The sequence below is a fragment of the Balaenoptera physalus genome (genome assembly GCF_965194825.1).
Source record: "Balaenoptera physalus genome assembly, chromosome: 11".
NCBI classification, from domain to species: domain Eukaryota; kingdom Metazoa; phylum Chordata; class Mammalia; order Artiodactyla; family Balaenopteridae; genus Balaenoptera; species Balaenoptera physalus.
In genome coordinates, this window is record NC_138896.1 from 29,081,127 (window position 1) to 29,099,455 (window position 18,329).

General features: G+C 34.9%; 1 protein-coding gene across 3 annotated transcripts in view; it reads right to left on the bottom strand.

Moving 5' to 3' along the window:
* Positions 1 to 18,329, bottom strand: part of CD2AP (CD2 associated protein) — a 113,422-nt gene that overhangs the window by 58,529 nt on the left and 36,564 nt on the right. For all 3 annotated transcript variants that reach the window (XR_014250472.1, XM_082411671.1, XM_082411672.1), the window contains exon 3: positions 5,707 to 5,860. Coding sequence is in view for 2 of the 3 variants with exons in the window: in XM_082411671.1 (XP_082267797.1) it covers positions 5,707 to 5,860 (154 nt within the window). In the remaining variant the exon portion in view is untranslated. The remainder of the gene's footprint in view (positions 1 to 5,706; positions 5,861 to 18,329) is intronic.

An 18,329-nucleotide genomic window follows, 5' to 3' on the forward strand; every position in this document is an offset into this window, starting at 1 on the left:
GCAAAAGCTGTATCTACAGAAATGGACACCGGATGAGGACATTAAAAGAGCTTTGCAGAATCAGAACCTTTGCCAGCAAAGACACCAGAACTTCACACTTCTCAAAGAGCCTGCCCTATTCAGCCAAGAAAAAGGAAAATCACTCCCCGTACACTTCATGTGCCAATCGGACACCTGCCAGTTAACCCACGGGAGTCACGGCAGCAGCAAGGATGCGCTCCTGGCAGCCGTCCAGGCTGGATGCCGCGACCTCCCACAGAGGACAGCGGCCTGACCCCGCCCAGCAGCGCTCTGGGCCCCGATGAGGAAACTGAGAGCCAGAGGGTGATCCACGCCTGCTCACGGGACACGACAGTTGACAACAGAGTTTACCTCTCATTTAGGTGGCAGTTTACACCTGGGACATACACAAACTTGGGCACCTGTGCTTTCTGATGTATAAAAAGAATAAAGATCTTGGGGGCAGTCCCGACAGTCATGTCCTATCAATGCTCTTTTCCACTTAACCTAGTTATAGTTTAATCAAAAGCTTTGTTTTTGTTGTTTTTCCTTTCACACTAGCATAATTCTCCAGAGTGCCTTCTTCCAAAATAGTGTGCAAAATTATCCGCAAAGGAATTTTTCATTTTTCAAAGGAAAATCCACATTGGATAAAAACATCTAAACAGCCCCTACTATTGCTACAAAATGTGAGTCATTTATTTAAAAAAAGAAAAAGTTTTCATATGATTCCATATTTTTATATGGTTCACTCATAAGTTAAGGTGAGTGCCTATATTAAACTTATCTATTAATTGGCAGCACAATTAAAGGAATTTGGAGATTCTTCACATTTCAAATGGCACATACAATGTCTACCCATACATATTGGTCAATAAATACTTACTGAATTTCTAAAATGTATCAGAACCTTTACTAAGCAGAAAAGAAAATGCATGTAAGAGTAGAACTGTCAATAAAAGGATACGTGAAATTCAATTTTTTTAAATAACTATAACGAGTATTTTCTTAAGTAACCTCCATATAGCTTTTCGGATCTACAAAGAAATTAATGGTAAAGTTTTTTTTTTAATCAGTATTTTATAAGTAAAGCCATTAACAAGAAAGAGGATAAAGAAAGTACAACAAAGACAGGGACATATTTTCGTCTTTTATGTACCAGTACCACTCCAAGTCCTTTGCAAACATCTCCCACACAAAAGGTCATAAAAACTTGTTATACATATCATTTTACCAGTGAGAAACAGGAACTCAGCAGTAATTGTCCAAGACTGCAAGAAAGAGGCAAAACTAGAAGACACCCATTTCTGACTCCTAAGCCTTTTATCTTCCCACTGTATCAGGCTGTCTCCTTTACAGATTAGAGTGCTTTAACAAAGCTCATGCACTCTAGTCACGTTGGATCCTAACTCCCTGAAAATACAATGGACTTACTTATCTCCATGGGTCTTCCAAGGGCTGCAATTCTAACTAGAATAGAATGCCATGCTCCCCAATGTTTACGTAAATGATATGTCCTACCTAAAGAAGAGCTTAAATACACCTTGCTCAATGACTTCAGTATAGAACTGCCCTTTCATTTGAATCTTAACTGCACATTATATATATATCTCTAGTATGGTTCTTAATAGTATAAAACACTGTAATAATAATTACAAACATTTATTGAGCACTCCTTATAATATTTACTTAACGTGTTAATACCTCTAAAACCCTATGAGGTATAATCATTACTATCACCCCTGTGTTACAGTAACTTGATGTTTTCCTCTGTTAAACTGTGAGTTTTGAATGATTATCCACACCCAGCTTTATTTGGCAGATTTGACTGCCCACACTAACATTGCTCTTATGGTCTTCATACCCACAGGTATTATGGTATTCAACACATAAATGTCAAATAACTTCAGAAAAACCTTTCAGAAATATTTTATATTTTTTGAAAAACAAAACCAAATTGTATGAAATTACACACCAAAGTGATCTTCCTTGTTGTTTCTACTAAAATAGAAAATCCTGTATTTTCAAATGTAGGTCATCAAAAATGGCAAGTATTTCATGGTTCTAAAAAATAGATCTAAATATTCAGATCAAACAGAGTTCTTAAATTGTGGAACTATTTCTTATTGAAGAATATTGTTTTAATTTTTCCAGCAAATGATAAAATAAAAAGCATACCACACTCAGAAGCTGGGAGGTTAAATGCTAAAATTTCAGAGATAGCAACAAAAAGATTTCCGATCCATTTCTGGTTCCATTTGGTTCTGGAAAGTGTATCTTCAGATTTTACTATAGCATTTAAAATTTTCTAATATAAAAAAAATTTTTTTAATCAATTTTGTTCTCCAGTAAGCAAAGATAATCATCATGAGTTAAGAAACATTAAGACTGAGCCATTTGCTACATGGTTGAATCTTCTTTAAAATTTTTTTCTTATCCTCAGCAATAAAAAAATCATATTACTTAGGCCATTAAGTGAAAAATTCAAGCTATTCAAGATTTTAGCTATACTGCTGAGATATACCACTTAAGATAATCAAAATCTTAGGAAACATTATCGTCACCATCACGAATAAAAAATACTCATGTGCTTAGGGATGAAGTATCATGTCTACAACATACTTTCAACTGATTTAGCTTAAAAATGTATTTATACATGTATATAGAGATAAAGCCAATATAACGAAATGTTTACAGCAAGCTTAGGTGAAGAATATACCATGTTTAGAGTACAATTATTATTTCAACTTTTCTGTAAGATTTTAAGTTTTTCAAAATAAAATACAAAATCAAAACACCCTACCCCATTCATTTGAGAGGTCACAGCTGGGGAGGAGTCATTTGAGTGAGTCATTTCCCCTTATAAGTCAGAATATTTTAATGTCAAAGAGCAGAGGCTGAAATAGTATGTTCCCCCCCCCTTTTTTAATGTATGCTGTAAAGATACATAGTTAGTGACCATATTTTGATGATATTCAGAACTTTCATTATCTTCTTCAAAAATGACTCAAAATTGGGAGGCATGCTATCAACTGTTCTCTGAGAATGAAACACTGTGTAGATTAGCATTTTAGTCAACTAATTTTTCATGTATCATTTCTTTCTGTATAACTACTAGTGATCTATCAGTATCAATCTAAATGTATCTTTTACATTCAAAATAATTATTAACTAGATGAAAAATCACTTCTGTAGCATGAGTTCCCACTAATAAGGAATACAAAGTTACAAGCACTCATGTCTTCCCTCACACATGCCATGAGTAGATTCATAACTGGCATCAATTTTTTTCCAAATGTAAAGTGAAATATCTACTAATATTCCACACTGTATGTTATATAGAATTGTGATGTTGAAAGATGTCATTTCTTTAGTGCAAGTAAACTACTCTACACCATTATTTTTGTGCCTGATTTTACAAGGGTCTCAACAGTAATGTCATTTGTACATGTTTTTGCTATGAGAAGCGTAAATTGGTTCTTTTCTGTAACTTTAGCAACTTATTGCATTCAACTTTGTCCTGGAAAATATTCTGTGCTCACTCTAGCTTAACTAGACACATGCTTAACTTACACACAATAGCAAAAGTTTCAATGGTTTTGTGACTAGACTTTGCAAAAAGGCCAACACTTTTTGGCTTTGGAGACTAGAGAAAAATAGCTAACAATTCCAGTCTCCAGATATCTATCATACTATCTATTTGAACTTCTCCTTTTAGTTGCTTAGACAAAATTCAACACACATGCAGATGCACCTGTCTTGGCACACAAAGATTTGAACTGAACCTTCACAATGCAGGCTTTATCATTACCAACCTTTAAAATGGTTTGTTTTTTTTTTTTTTTTAATATTAATGGTATTGATTAAAAGGGTATATACTACTATTTAACATTACAATGAACAGCTTCTGAATAACTGATCTATTCCATAAATTAAGGATATGATTCAAACTAACAGTAACAACGACAAAAAAAAAAAATCTGATGAAAAAAAAAAAACCATTAGCTGCTTTTCCTGGAAAAGTAATCTGAAAGCAAAAACAACCTGCATCCTGTTTTAAATGCTAGCTAGCACCAAATGACCAATTTAGTCTTTGCAGCACATGTACTTAAAACCAAATTATGGAGGATCCTTAGGAAAAAGCCTAAGCCTCCTGGCACCAACGATATAATGGTTTCTCCTTCTTACAGGAAAATGAATTATGACCAGGGTTCTCAAGGAAGGTAAAATTTAGAGTCCTTTCCCATTAGGAGACAAAATAACCTTGACGTCCTTTGTCCAGCCTCTACTTAAGATGAAATTTGTCCCTTTATAGCTCAGGAAAGCTAAAGAAAGTAGTAAATAAGTTTTATGACAGAGGTCATAAATAACCCTTTTGTGGGTCTAAAATTCTCCTTGTGCATAGAAATTCTCTATAGAGGTTCACCTGTAGGATGTGGAAATACTGTTATCTATCCCCCAATCTCCAAACAGAGTTAAAGAGTCGAGGGCAACTAGAACTAGTAAACTGTCCACCTTCGGGCAGCAGGCTGAAAGCAGTATGGGTAATATCTAAATACTGTTTGTACATTGCATTTACTGGGAAACAAAGAACACGTATAACCCTTTATTGGTCTGTCTCAGTGACATGAAACCTGTTTTTTATGAAAATCTGTTTTCATTTTATGAAAATAATCAAAGGGGGATATAACCCGGAAAGTAGACGTTTCGCCAAATTCATAGACAGTAGCATAGAAAGTAACAGGTTGAGATATGAGGAGACTATAAAAATCATAAATAGTCTTACATTTGTGAAATGTATATAAACAAAATTTCTTTATGTTATAGACTACTTGGTACATAAGGCATTTTAGTACCAACATCAAGCACAAGGGACCACAACATCAAAGACACTGATCGAAGATAAATGTGGTTAAATACTCATTTATAACTTATTAAATCAAATTGAACATAGTAGTCAGTATTCAGTCTCTCAAGGGGCTTCAGGTTTACTATGTTAAAACACTATCCACTCCCAAAAATGTAGTACTTCTCTGTATATGTTTAATGCTTTTTTGAGTAAGTCTTTCCAAGACTAAGTTTTTGAGAACAGCAATATTACCAGTCTTTTTTTCTTACAACTTTCTCACCAGCAGCAAAATAAAACTCAAGAGTTTAAGTGATCTAAGGTTGTAAGACAGACTCAAAATCATGTCTGACTTTAAACATGGTGCTCTCTCTCTATGCTAAACTGTTCTCTTAACATATTTACACTGAATACTTAAAAAGCACTCTGCTGGGCCAGCCACCTTGGAAAACTGAATGTACACGTTCTGATGGCTAACCACTAAAGAAAACGTTTTATCAAATGCTTGCATCTATACTGCTTAAGGATGAGCAGACATTTTAGCATTCCATTAAATAAATGGTATTAAAGTAAATTTAAGGCAAAGTGTTAACTATTTAATAGAGTGTGTAAGACTAATAAGAAAACAATGCCTTATAGCTTAATTTACGATCCCTACAGACCGCTGTCAGCAGCTCATGCTGTATTACCAGATGAAGACTGAATACATGGGCCAATAACTAGTAACATGAGAATAAGCAGGAAGTTTTTGTAGTCTGCTACAAAAGATTGAGCTAATTTTTCTTACTATAACTTATGGACTGTTATAAAACAACATTCTATTTTGATTTAAATAAACAGGAAAAAAATTATTTACATACTCTTCTTAATGTTTTTGGTTTGTGGATGTGGCTGAATTCCTCCGGCTAGAAGTCCATAGGTGCTTATTCGTTGTACAAGACTTGCTACATTCCCTTGCCTTTCCCGTTTGATGGGCAAATTGTCATCCTTGGATTCTGTCTCTCTCTTAATTTCCTACAAAAGGGGAAATCAGCAAATAGGCAAATTAAGTTGTATTTTATTAAATTCTCAAATGTAAAATACCAAAACCAGGTACAGTGTTTATTATATAAAACATAATATCAACAGTTTTCAACCTTTTTCTCTACCCACACATATCTAAAGAATATAACACACTTTGGTAACAATGACTTATTAGGAGTTTAAGTCTTATCAGAACTAGAGATAGAGGTAAAGAAAGTGAGGCTGAAACACCACCTCTATCCCAACACACAAAGAAACCCTGCAATCATAAACAAACAATAAGACAAACAATAATTCTAAGTCAGGGTGGGCAAACTTTTTTATAATGGGCCACATAGTAAAATATTTTAGGATTTGCAAGCCATACAATCTCTGTTGCAACAATGAACTCTGCCATTTGTAGTGCAAAAGCAGTCATACACTTAAATGAATGAACAGAGCTATGCTCCAACAAAATTTTATTTATGAACACTAAAATTTCAATTTCATATAATTTTTTACATGTCATTAAATACTGTTCTTCATTCGAATTTTTCCAACTATTTGTATAATTCTTAGCTAGCATTCTCAGCTCATGGACACTATAAAAACATGTGGTGTTTAGATTTGGCCCATGGGCTGTAGTTTGATAAACCCTAAGTCGTAGGTCTAACAGAAGATAGGTGAATCTTCATGAAAAGAAGTATGAAGTTTTATTGGAAGACATAAAAGAAGACATATGAAAGAGAAGTCATGCCATGTTCAGTGACTGAAAACTCATTATCATAAAGATAGCATTTTCCCCTAAAACTGACGCAAGGATGCAATGCAAGTGAATAAATATATCACAGATTTGGAAGAGCAATTAAATAAACTGGTTCTAAATTTGTAGAGAAGAACAAAAGACCAAGAACAGCCAAAATACTTCAGTGAAAAGAAAGTGAGGGGACTTTTTTTTTTTTAACTAAGATATAAAGAAAAACTATATGATACTATAAATTAGTGTGTACTGGCATAAAAACAGACATACTGATAATGAAACAAAATAAAGAGTCCATAAACAGACAAACTTGATTTACAACAGGCAAAAAGTGAGGGGAAAAAACTGAATCTTAAAATACATGGTGCTTATAATGCTCCACATTTAGGGAGTAGGGAATGAAACTGGATTCCTACTTCACACATTTGATACTGAAATTAACAGTTTCTGTTCGTTAAAAGTAACCATTGAAAATAAAGCAAATCACTAACCAGGAGGTATTTTTCACATATAAAGTTAACAAGGAATCTGAATCTCCAGGTGTTTATGTCTACTGCAATGTTAACTAGTTGTTACTCTCCAGCTGGTAGGATTTCAGATTACTTTGACTTCTTTATACTGTTCAGAAGTGTTTGATGTTTGCTTTGTTTGTGTTTTTTAACAAGGTATATCATTTTGCAAACAGAAAAAAAGTTTTCCATTTTGGGAAAACTGTTAAGTTGGTGAAAAACTGTGAAAATTATTAAAGTACAAATCATAGAAGACACACAAAACATTTCACACTATAGTGACTGCTTCATTTTTATTGGTAATGTACTTAAGGAAAAACACTTCAATTTGCTATTAATACATGACACACCATATGAAAACCTCACGGTTTTCAGACTGCACTAAATATTTTTCAATCTAATGAAAATATGAAATCTATGTAAAAACTGGTAGTTACAACCTCAACATGCCAAGGAGTATTCATTTTGTATTCTCCTGAACATCTCATGAGCCACCTACATTTTATTTATTTATTTTTTTAAATATCTTTATTGGAATATAATTGCTTTACAATGTTGTGTTAGTTTCTGCCGTACAGCAAAGTGAATCAGCTATATGTACACATATATCTCCAAATCCCTTCCCTCTTGTGTCTCCCACCCTCCCTATCCCACCCCTCTAGGTGGTCACAAAGCACGAAGCTGATCTCCCTGTGCTATGTGGCTGCTTTCCACTAGCTATCTGTTTTACATTTGGTAGTGTATATATGTCCATGCTCCTCTCTCACTTCGTCCCAGCTTACCCTTCCCCCTCCCCGTGTCCTCAAGTCCATTCTCTACGTCTGCGTCTTTATTCCTGTCCTGCCCCTAGGTTCTTCAGAAACTTTTTTTTTTTTTTTAGATTCCATATATATGTGTTAGTATATAGTATTTGTTTTTCTCTTTCTGACTTACTTCACTCTGATGACAGACTCTAGGTCCATCCACCTCACTACAAATGACTCAATTCCGTTTCTTTTTATGGCTGAGTAATATTCCATTGTATATATGTGCCACATCTTCTTTATCCATTCATCTGTCGATGGACACTTAGGTTGCTTCCATGTCCTGGCTATTATAAATAGAGCTGCAATGAACATTGTGGTACTTGACTCTTTTTGAATTATGGTTTTCTCAGGGTATATGCCCTCTTGCACTGTTGGTGGGAACGTAAAGTGATACAGCCACCAAGGAGAACAATATGGAGGTTCCTTAAAAAACTAAAAATAGAACTACCATACGACCCAGCAATCCCACTACTGGGCTACCTACATTTTAAAAAGATAAAATAAAAACTAAAAAAGCTGAAAGCTATTGTTGGTACAGGAGACCAAGAACTTGGCTTGATATTCAAATCTTATTCCTCTAGGAAAAGAATTCCAATCTGACCAAATGTGAGACAGCAGACAGGTTCAAGAGACAGATGACCTGGGTATAAATCTTGGTTCTATCCTGTTCGCTAGCTAAATAACTAGATATTTGTGTTATCTTTTAATAAAAATTAACCACATAAACAAGTATGATATATTAAGACAATGACAATGTCTCCCGCTTCTAAAAATATTAATTTACAACATATTGCTCAAGCTCTAGAAACATTTTGAGGACCTTCAATATTCACTGAGACATAATCAAATCCATGAATATTAGGTATAATAAATCTTCTGAGGACAAAAAACACACAAGGGGAAGGAAAACAAAATAAAAATACATACAGTCTACACTGAATAGGGAAAACTCAGGTTTACAGCCTTCCAAATACATAGTGCCAACTAAGATGTTATCAAAAGTATCAAGCGACTTTCAGCTCTAAGTAAAATTACAAATAAGGTAAAGTCTGCTTTAGGCTCCACCCCCTCCACCTCTGGAACCTCTCCCTGCTACAATCTACTACCACCAGATACACACACACACACACACACACACACACACACACACACACACAAACTCCCTCTCTCTTTCTCTCTCTCTCTCTGTCTCATCAACCTATTCTCCTTCCCGCGTTCCTGGACACATAGTACCTCCACATTACTCTCTGGCTATCATCTTAAATAGCAATTATATTGAGTACCTATGAAGTGTTAGTAAGGCTTCCAGTGTTTCTTCCTTCTTCTGCCCTTTGTTTCCTTTTACCTAATCAGCCAGTAAATAGAACACATATTAACATTATAGCATCTCTTTCCTACAAACTTTGCTTCCTTTACTGACTTTGAAAATGACTCCAGGAGATGCAGTAAAAGAGGTGTCTTCACTTGAGAAAGTATCATGTATTGAGAAAGCAGACTCAAAAAAACTAAATCTCATTCTACAAATGAGGGAAGCTTCCTACGCAACAGGTAATGTCAGTACAAAATTGGCCAAGAAAAAAATACAATGTGGATAATCTCCATATAGATAAGAATGTACTATATTGATTTGCTTGGTTTCATAAGGATAAGAAAGTAGGATAAGGAGTATGAAGTAGCAAATTAAAGGAAAAGACGAGAAATATAAGCAAATGATGGGTAGCTGTAAAAAGCCTGGAGAAGATATAGTTACTCTCCATCTACTAAGGTAATCAAATATACTTAATTCTGATTACACTAACCAAAAACAGATAAAAGGTTAATCAACAAGATTCACAAACCACTCCTTCATGTTGAAATATATCTATTTTACAATTTGGTTATCTGATCATGGCCAGTACATGACCATGATCTGAAAATAGAAAGCAATTACCCTCTACAACATAGAAGCAAAGGTCACAAAGAATAATAAAAACCAGATTAGATGGCAAGAGCTTCCTTTTCCTTCTCAAATGGAATAGACAGATATCTTAATCACCAAATCCCTCAACAGAGGTACAGTCCTGCTTATGCTAATTAAAATCTGAGGGATACAGTAGTCCCTCCTTATCCACAGGGTCCCAAGACCCCCAGTGGATGCCTGGAAATGCAGACAGTACTGAGTCTTACATATACTATGGTTTTTCCTATATATACATACCTAAGATAAAGTTTAATTTATAAATTAGACACAGTAAGAGATTAACAACTGATAATAAAATAGAACAATCATAACAATATACTCTAATAAAAGTTATGTGAATGTCATTTCTGTCTCTCTTTCAAAAAATCTTACAAATATAATGCCTTTTCCATCTTAACGAAGCATTTGTCACACACCGTGACCATAACTTTTCCAGTTTGAGGTGAGACAGCAAAACTAGTATGAATTCCTTTTTTCTTCTTCACAATTTCACAGATAGAAGATTCATTCTTACCATAGATCTTAGCAACCTCAGCACATGATTTTTTTTTTTTCTTTCCTTATGAAGCTTTCATCTTTTCACTTAAAGGAAGCACTTTATGGCTTCTGTTCACATATCTGAAAGGGCAGCATCACTACTCTTAACGCTTTGGGGCCATTATTAAGTAAAATAAGGGTTACCTGAATGTAAGCACTGCAATACTGTGACAGTTGATCTGATAATCAAGAGGGCTACTACTAAGTGATGGGTAGGATATGCTGGACAAAGGGATGATTCACATCCTAGGCAGAAGGGCACGCAATTTAAAACTTATGAATTGTTTATTTCTGGAATTTTCTGTTTTAATATTTTCGGGCCACAGTTGACTGTGGGTAACTGAGGCTGCGGAAAGCAAAACCATGGATGGGTGGGGGGGGACTACACTTATTTTTAATTTAACATTCAGAATTTCCAGAAGTGCTATATAAAACTAGTGCTTCCATTTTACAGAAGCATAAATCAGAAGATACGGAAGAGTGCTATTACTAAAGAAAAGAAAAATAAGCAGGATTAAATATTTATTTGATATATGTCCACTGTTTTAGCTTTGACTGAGTCAATATTAGACCCACAATTGAAAAATTAGGTTTCCAACATAACAAAGTGGTTTACCTCATTCCTAAAATTTTCATTTTGTTTTTCGGAATATAAGTGATAGTATATAAGGTATGATCCAGAGGAACTACCTTGAGTCATTAGATTTTTGTTTTCATTACAATTAAATTAAATAGATATCCACAAAAAACCCTTAAGTCTAAAGAAAAATGACCAACAGGAGAAAATCTCCATAATATGAAATCAGTATATACCTTCTGAGTGCCAACATATCAAAATTAGCAAGGAAAACAATGACAGATATAATATACCAGGGCTATTCTGCAAGTTTCTCAACTTATTCTCTCTCTCCCTCAAATATGCTATTCTCCACATAATTGCTGTCTCTCTAATTTTAACAAAGGGCCTCCCTATTTCAACAGCCCCTCCCCAATTTGGAAAAGGCAAAAATAGGAAAGGAGGGGGGGAGTTATGCACATTCATTGTCAATGGCATCCTACTCCTTTCCTTTTTCTGTCACAAGAATGTTAATGAGAGCCAAGTGAAGCAGGGTGGGAAAAACACTAAATAAAGAACCCTTCTCTTAACCATATTCTTTCAGACACACAACACTTACTGAAGTGGACTGAAAATGCCCCCAGAGTTTATGATGGTCGTACTTTTCATACTAGTTTTGGTAATTCAAGAATGTTATTTGAGCTTTCAGCCCTAGGATGAAAGAGTTTTAGGATAAGTACTGCAGGGAATGAGGGCTAGAGTATGTATGACTCAAAAGACATCAGGCCTACATGGCGACCCTTCTCTCAAAGCTGCTGGACTCCTTGAGGTCACAGATGACACTGACAAGCAGGTAATTAGTACTGACCCACAAAGCAAAACCAGGAGATACCCCAGAAGTCTAGTTTCTGCCACTCAAGCTTTCCTGGTTTAAATTATTTCTACAACTTAAAATATATTAGCAGAAAGAAATTTATTAACTCTTTAAAGGACAAAAATTAAAATTTAACTTTCCAGGTAAGTCCAAGGTAAACATTAACATGATGTATATACTAATGCCTCGAATTTAAATTTGTGGTATGAAAAACAGGATGTAAAGGGAGGAGGGGGTACAAATAATTCGGTTTAAAACATTTTCTATAGAAAACAGTCTTTAAAATATCTACCAAGTCCCTAAAAGTGGAAGGCAGTTAGGAAAGAGTTATAGGAAAGAAATGTACTTTTCACAGCAGATACTTTCTATACTGTTTGAATTTTGTTTCAACCCGTATTACTTCACTGATTTTTTTTTTTTTAATAAAGAATTTGATGCGCCCACAAATTGTCCTAGGGCATTTAGAGAAAGGTGTTAGTTGTGTGAGTACACACTAAATCTAAATCCTTACATGTCTTTTCTAGCATTACCTGCATTGAACTATTTCTCTAACTCAATCAATATAGTCTACATGGGATTCAAAATATTATCAAAAATAACCCAAATCTCAGAACGAACTGCTGTTAATCAGTGTGTATAGTTAATGTCTGACAGTATGTAACAAAAAAGGTACTAAGATGTATCATAAATAACTATAGACAACTTTGACGTTTCATATATTGTTTTTGTTGTAATTTCCAATAAGTTATCTTCCATTTAGTATTCTGATATCAACAAGAGTTGTTTCTCCTCTAATGTGTTTCCAATTAATGAAAGTAAATCAAGCACCAAACGTTCTTCTGATATAAAGTTAGCTTCCTGAACCGTTCTACTAGAGTCACCAATACACCTCCTAATACTTGAAAACATCACTGAGGTTTATCTAAGCAAACTAACAGTTTTCATAAAGTAAGGAATTTAAAAAAATAAAGGTCACATAAAATCAAATTGTCATTTCCTTCGTTCAAATAATATTCTTTCTACGGAGATAGTGGAATAAGATTTTAAAACTAATCAGAATGTGATATTTAAAAAACAAACAAGAAAGAATCACTGAGACCCTTCCAAAGTAGCCATGTCATCATCATCGTATTCCCCATATTACTACTTACATTTTCTTTAAAAGTACCTTTTAAAAAGATGTTAAATAAGTTTAAAGATTTAATGTCTACTTAGCCATTTAACCTATGAAATCTAGAAATAAAATGAAAACAAACATTTTTGAATGCAAGATAAGTTGTCAAACTGCGTAATATTTAAGAAAAAAGGAGGTGCAATGATTTAAATCTTTTTCTTCTAAACGAGTAAAAAAATTGCTAGAAATTTAAGTCAAAACAAAGAAAAAACAACCGAATAATTTTTATTCACTTATCAGATAAAGTGTGAATAACTTTTGTTTCCTTGTTCCTTATTATATCAAAAAGCCTAAAACACATTATCAAGCTATGAGAACTCTTCAAAAGGGACCAAAATTCCACTTTAAATTTAAAAATATAAGGAACAGCAATTCACTTACCAGCACCTGAGACAGCTTCTGTAAACATATTCACTTATTTTTTAAAGCACTAAAGTAAAAACACTGTAACAATAACAGATCATATAATAACCTGTAGCATATCCAGAATCAGTATAAAGCTCATAAAAAAGCTGCTTCAAAGCTCAAACATTGGGCTTCCCTGGTGGCACAGTGGTTAAGAATCTGCCTGCCAATGCGGGAGACACAGGTTCGAGCCCTGGTCCAGGAAGATCCCACATGCCGCGGAATAAGTAAGCCCGTGCACCACAACTACTGAGCCTGTGCTCTACAGCCTGCAAGCCACAACTACTGAGCCCGCATACTGCAACTACTGAAGCCCCTGTGCCTAGAGCCCGTGCTCTGCAACAAGAGAAGCCACCACAATGAGAAGCCTGCGCACCGCAATGAAGAGCAGCCCCCGCTCACCGCAACTAGAGGGCCTGCACGCAGCAACGAAGACCCAACGCAGCCAAAAATAAATAAATAAAAAATAAATAAATAGAAAGCTCGAACATTAGCATCCCCTACCACAAATACTGTCCTGCTAATACTCTTCAAGTACAACTAATAAAAATATTTCTTTTAACCTCTTTTATATCCAATTTCACTGGTATTTCTCTTGCTTTCTCCATACTCCCTGTGCTTCAATAGTTGTAAAACTATCAAATGTACCTTCAATAGTTAACGTTCCTCCCATTCTCCTCCCCAAACTCCTCTGACTCACTCTCAGGTGGATCAGACTATGCCCTTTACCACATACGACACTCATCAGTGAAGAGTCCACTAACATTTATTAAATGACTGCAACTAGTCAACTGCACTGTCAGCTACTTTCATGGTTATTTTAATCTTCAGAAGCAAGGCATAACTTAAAAGAAAATAGAGGGTATCAAATATGCGAATTACCTTTTTACTGAACACTAAGCTATTCTTGTGTTAAAGATAACTAATATTACATTTTTCTGAACAGCAGCTTCATAACCACAGCTTAAGAAAAAAACAGCTATTCCTACACCACTTCTAAAAGGAGAAACTTCTTTACTGTGAGTTTTTAGACTGTTAAAAACGTGCATTACGGGCTTCCCTGGTGGCGCAGTGGTTAAGAACCCGTCTGTCAATGCAGGGGACATGGGTTCGAGCCCTGGTCCGGGAAGATCCCACATGCCATGGAGCAACTAAGCCCGTGTGCCACAACTACTGAGCCTGCTCTCTAGAGCCTGCGAGCCACAACTACTGAAGCCCGCATGCCTAGAACCCATGCTCCGCAACAAGAGAAGCACTGCAATGAGAAGCCTGCGCACCGCAACGAAGAGTAGCCCCCGCTCGCCACAACTAGAGAAAGCCCGTGTGCAGCAACGAAGACCCAACACAGCCAAAAATAAATAAATAAAATAAATAAATTTATTTTTAAAAAAATAGACTTAAAAAAAAAAGTGCATTGCAATCTCTATTAAAATGCATCACCATCTAGATTATCTTGTGGAAAGACGGAATAGATATACTTTTCCCTACTTCTCCCACTAAGCACTGTTTAAATTCTGGACATTATATAGATACAGAATACAGAATAAAAAAGAAAATTTGATGGTATCAAACGAGAACATTAAAGAAAGATACTCTTTACACTACTGGTAGGAGTTTAAACTGGCATATTTATTTAGTGAGAAACCTGACAATATCTAGTACAGCTGAATATGGGCATACACAAGGATGCAGCCAATTCTCAGCTATGCACATAACCTACAAAAGGATGTTCACTGCAGCACTGTTTTTAATAACTAAAAATTAGAAAATAGCTAAATATACCATAAAATATGGTAAAGACATAGAATGGAATACTATATGGCTATTAAAAAAATTAACTAGTGCTAAAGGAATTTCTACTATATGTGCACTATATGTCTATTCCTAAACACCTGAAGTTCTGGAAAACACACACACACACACTAAAATACCACTGATTATGTGAAAACTTCTAAATCAAATACTAAAAATACCAATAATTATGCAAAAAGTAGAATTTGGGATAGACTACTCTAAACCTATGCAACTTTGGGAACCGAACACTAAAAATGAAAATAAATGAATAAATAACAATAATCGGAATCTCAGAAGACGAGCAATAACTTAAGATTACCCAAGGAGTTCTGATGAATGGATTCCTCAGGAGTTATTAAAAATGCCTAAAAACAATAAAAGAGAAATGCTGGCTTGTGGATACTAAGATAATGCAGATAGAAGCAGAGGTAAGCACCAGAAGTTAAAAGTACTATCATGCTAGGACTGTGTTACTTTGAGGAAAATATCCAGGTACAGATGATCAATTTTAAAAGAAAAAGGTTTTAAGAGCCAAAAGAATTCCTGTCTATGCAAGTATGCAAGCAGCCAAGTTGAGCGCCTACCCCTTTCTTGCTGAAATTAAAACTCTACACTCTTTATCACAGCTCACCTTGTCTAGAAAATAAACAAATACAACTTTCCCATTGTCCTGACATTGTTCCTCTATTTACCAACCACTTATGAGCTAACTAGCATTATAAAACACATTTTAGAAGAAGTGACTATGTTATGTATCCACATCATAATCTCATGTTTATTTAAAAAGGTGTAGTCTGACATAGTAATTATGTAAATATCTAAATCACACAAAACATTATTTGTTTACACACAGATAAATATATATAAAACTATGTATTAGAAGGATACATACAACTTCAGAATACAGGTGGTTGGGAGAGAGGAAAATGAGAAGGGGGTAACAAAGAACTCAATTTTACCTGTAATGTTCTATCTCTTCATTATAAAGTAACACTCAAGCAAAAATAACAAAACGATAACATTCTTACATTAAGTTCATGGATCCTTGTTCTACATTCTTTATAAAATATTTTCTAAATCAAATAAAGATGAACTAACATTGCAAAGGGACACTGAAAATAGACTGGTTAAGGCAATATTTGCCAATATTTGCCATTGTAAAGTTACTATTTTTCTCTTCCATCTATTCTTTAGTCCAGCCCACACCTGAAGGATGCTTGGGGGTGGGGGTAGTATCTACAAATATTACTCGGAATAATTCTGCAAGATTTATCCTTTCTCTCCCGTTTATTTACTCAACAATCTATTTATATCAGCATTTATTTATTTAAGCTCATGTATATTTATTCTTCAAATACTAGGTTATTTTGTTGCTCAAATTGTTCCCGCTCTGGACACTGGAAGCTCATTCAGGTTGGCTCCTACGCTGCTGTGACATGGGCCCATCATTTTGTTTTTTTGAGCTCTTCCTTACTTCTGACACTACTAGATGCTCCAGGCTCATCTTGTGAATACCTTGTTCCCTCCATAGAATCAGCCACTCCTTCCAGGAGCCCTGCTTCCTTTTACTGGAGAATGATATTTTGAAACCAAGATCTGGGCACTGGGTATACTCACTGGTACTGGTGTGTCACTGCTTCTAGGCCCTCAGTGAAAGAACTGAGATATATATATATGTGTGTGTGTACTAACCAAAGTATAAACACACACATATAACATTATTTCTGTATGTATCTGTTTATATTTTAAACTAAACATGAGTTCATATTGATGTCTCCAACTCTAATCCACCCTGTGGTTAATTTTAATCCCAGATTAAGCTTCCCTCCATTTCCCAGTACACTCAAACAGCATCCTCTACTAGCAGGCAGTTCGTTAAACTCAAGTTCTAGTATTAGCTGTACTGTAACAAGGAAGTAAAATATATTTTAAAGTGGAGTCCCATGATGGGTCATCTCCACTACTGGGACTACGTAGCAGCAGAGGGACTGCATCAGCACACAATTAAGAGAACTATATTAATACTTTTACTGAACTTTTTAACTTATTTTTTTAACCACTGCTCTATTACTTCAATATATTTTCTTTGGAAAGTCACCTTCCTTTAAAAAAAAGAGAGAGATGAGAGGCCAATGTTATGGCTTACTATATACAGACCAACAACAGACCATTTTAAAGGGAACAAAACAGAGAAATTAAGTGATGTGCCCTACATCATTCCACCAGCGAAGGCAAAACTGAACTTGACTGTGTTTAAATGCAGTTATTCTATTCCAACTTCGATGGCATCTGCATTACACTCCATTTTAGATTACAAGAAAGAAGTCAATTTATAAAATAAAAAATCAACAAGAGTTCAATTCCCTACTATAGCTTTTCTCAGTTGTTTCAAGAGGTAAAATGGAATTAGGTAAAATGTAGTTAGTTCACCTTCTTTAAATCCAATTAACAGAATAAAGTATGTGTGTTCATACTTAGAGGTAAAACCACAACTGAAATAAACACAAACGTATTGAGGGAACAAATATTTACTAAACATCCACATTGTACAGATATTCTAACAACTACTCTGCAAATTGGACAACAAATGAGAGGTACACTCTAGCCTTCCCAGAAGAACTCACAGTCACAATTAATGAGAAGAGGGATGTGGCTTAGTGTACGAAAACTAATATAGAAAATAAGACAATTACAAATGAAGTGTAAATACACAGATATCCTTTACTTTTTTTTTTCTCCTCTAAACTATTGAGAAATTTATTAGTCTGTAATAGATTTAAGAATCTTGATTGTCTTCTGGCAGAGGTGACTAGAATATTTACTGAAAAAGGAATGTTTGGTGGTAGTTGAAGAGTATCTGTTACTCTGAAAGATAACTGCTGCAATGTTGAAACTTAAAAATAGGATCTAAGATTCTCAAAGGGGCTGGAAAAGCAACAAGATACAATAAGACTTGAGTAAAGAGGCAACTCTCTCAAATTTCAGTTCGGATTCTGTTTTATTAGCTATCCAACACTGGCTAAAACATTTAACCTCTCAATCTACATGTCACACCTGATTTAAAATGAGGTTATCATCTGCCCCACTTACTTCACAAGATTTGTAG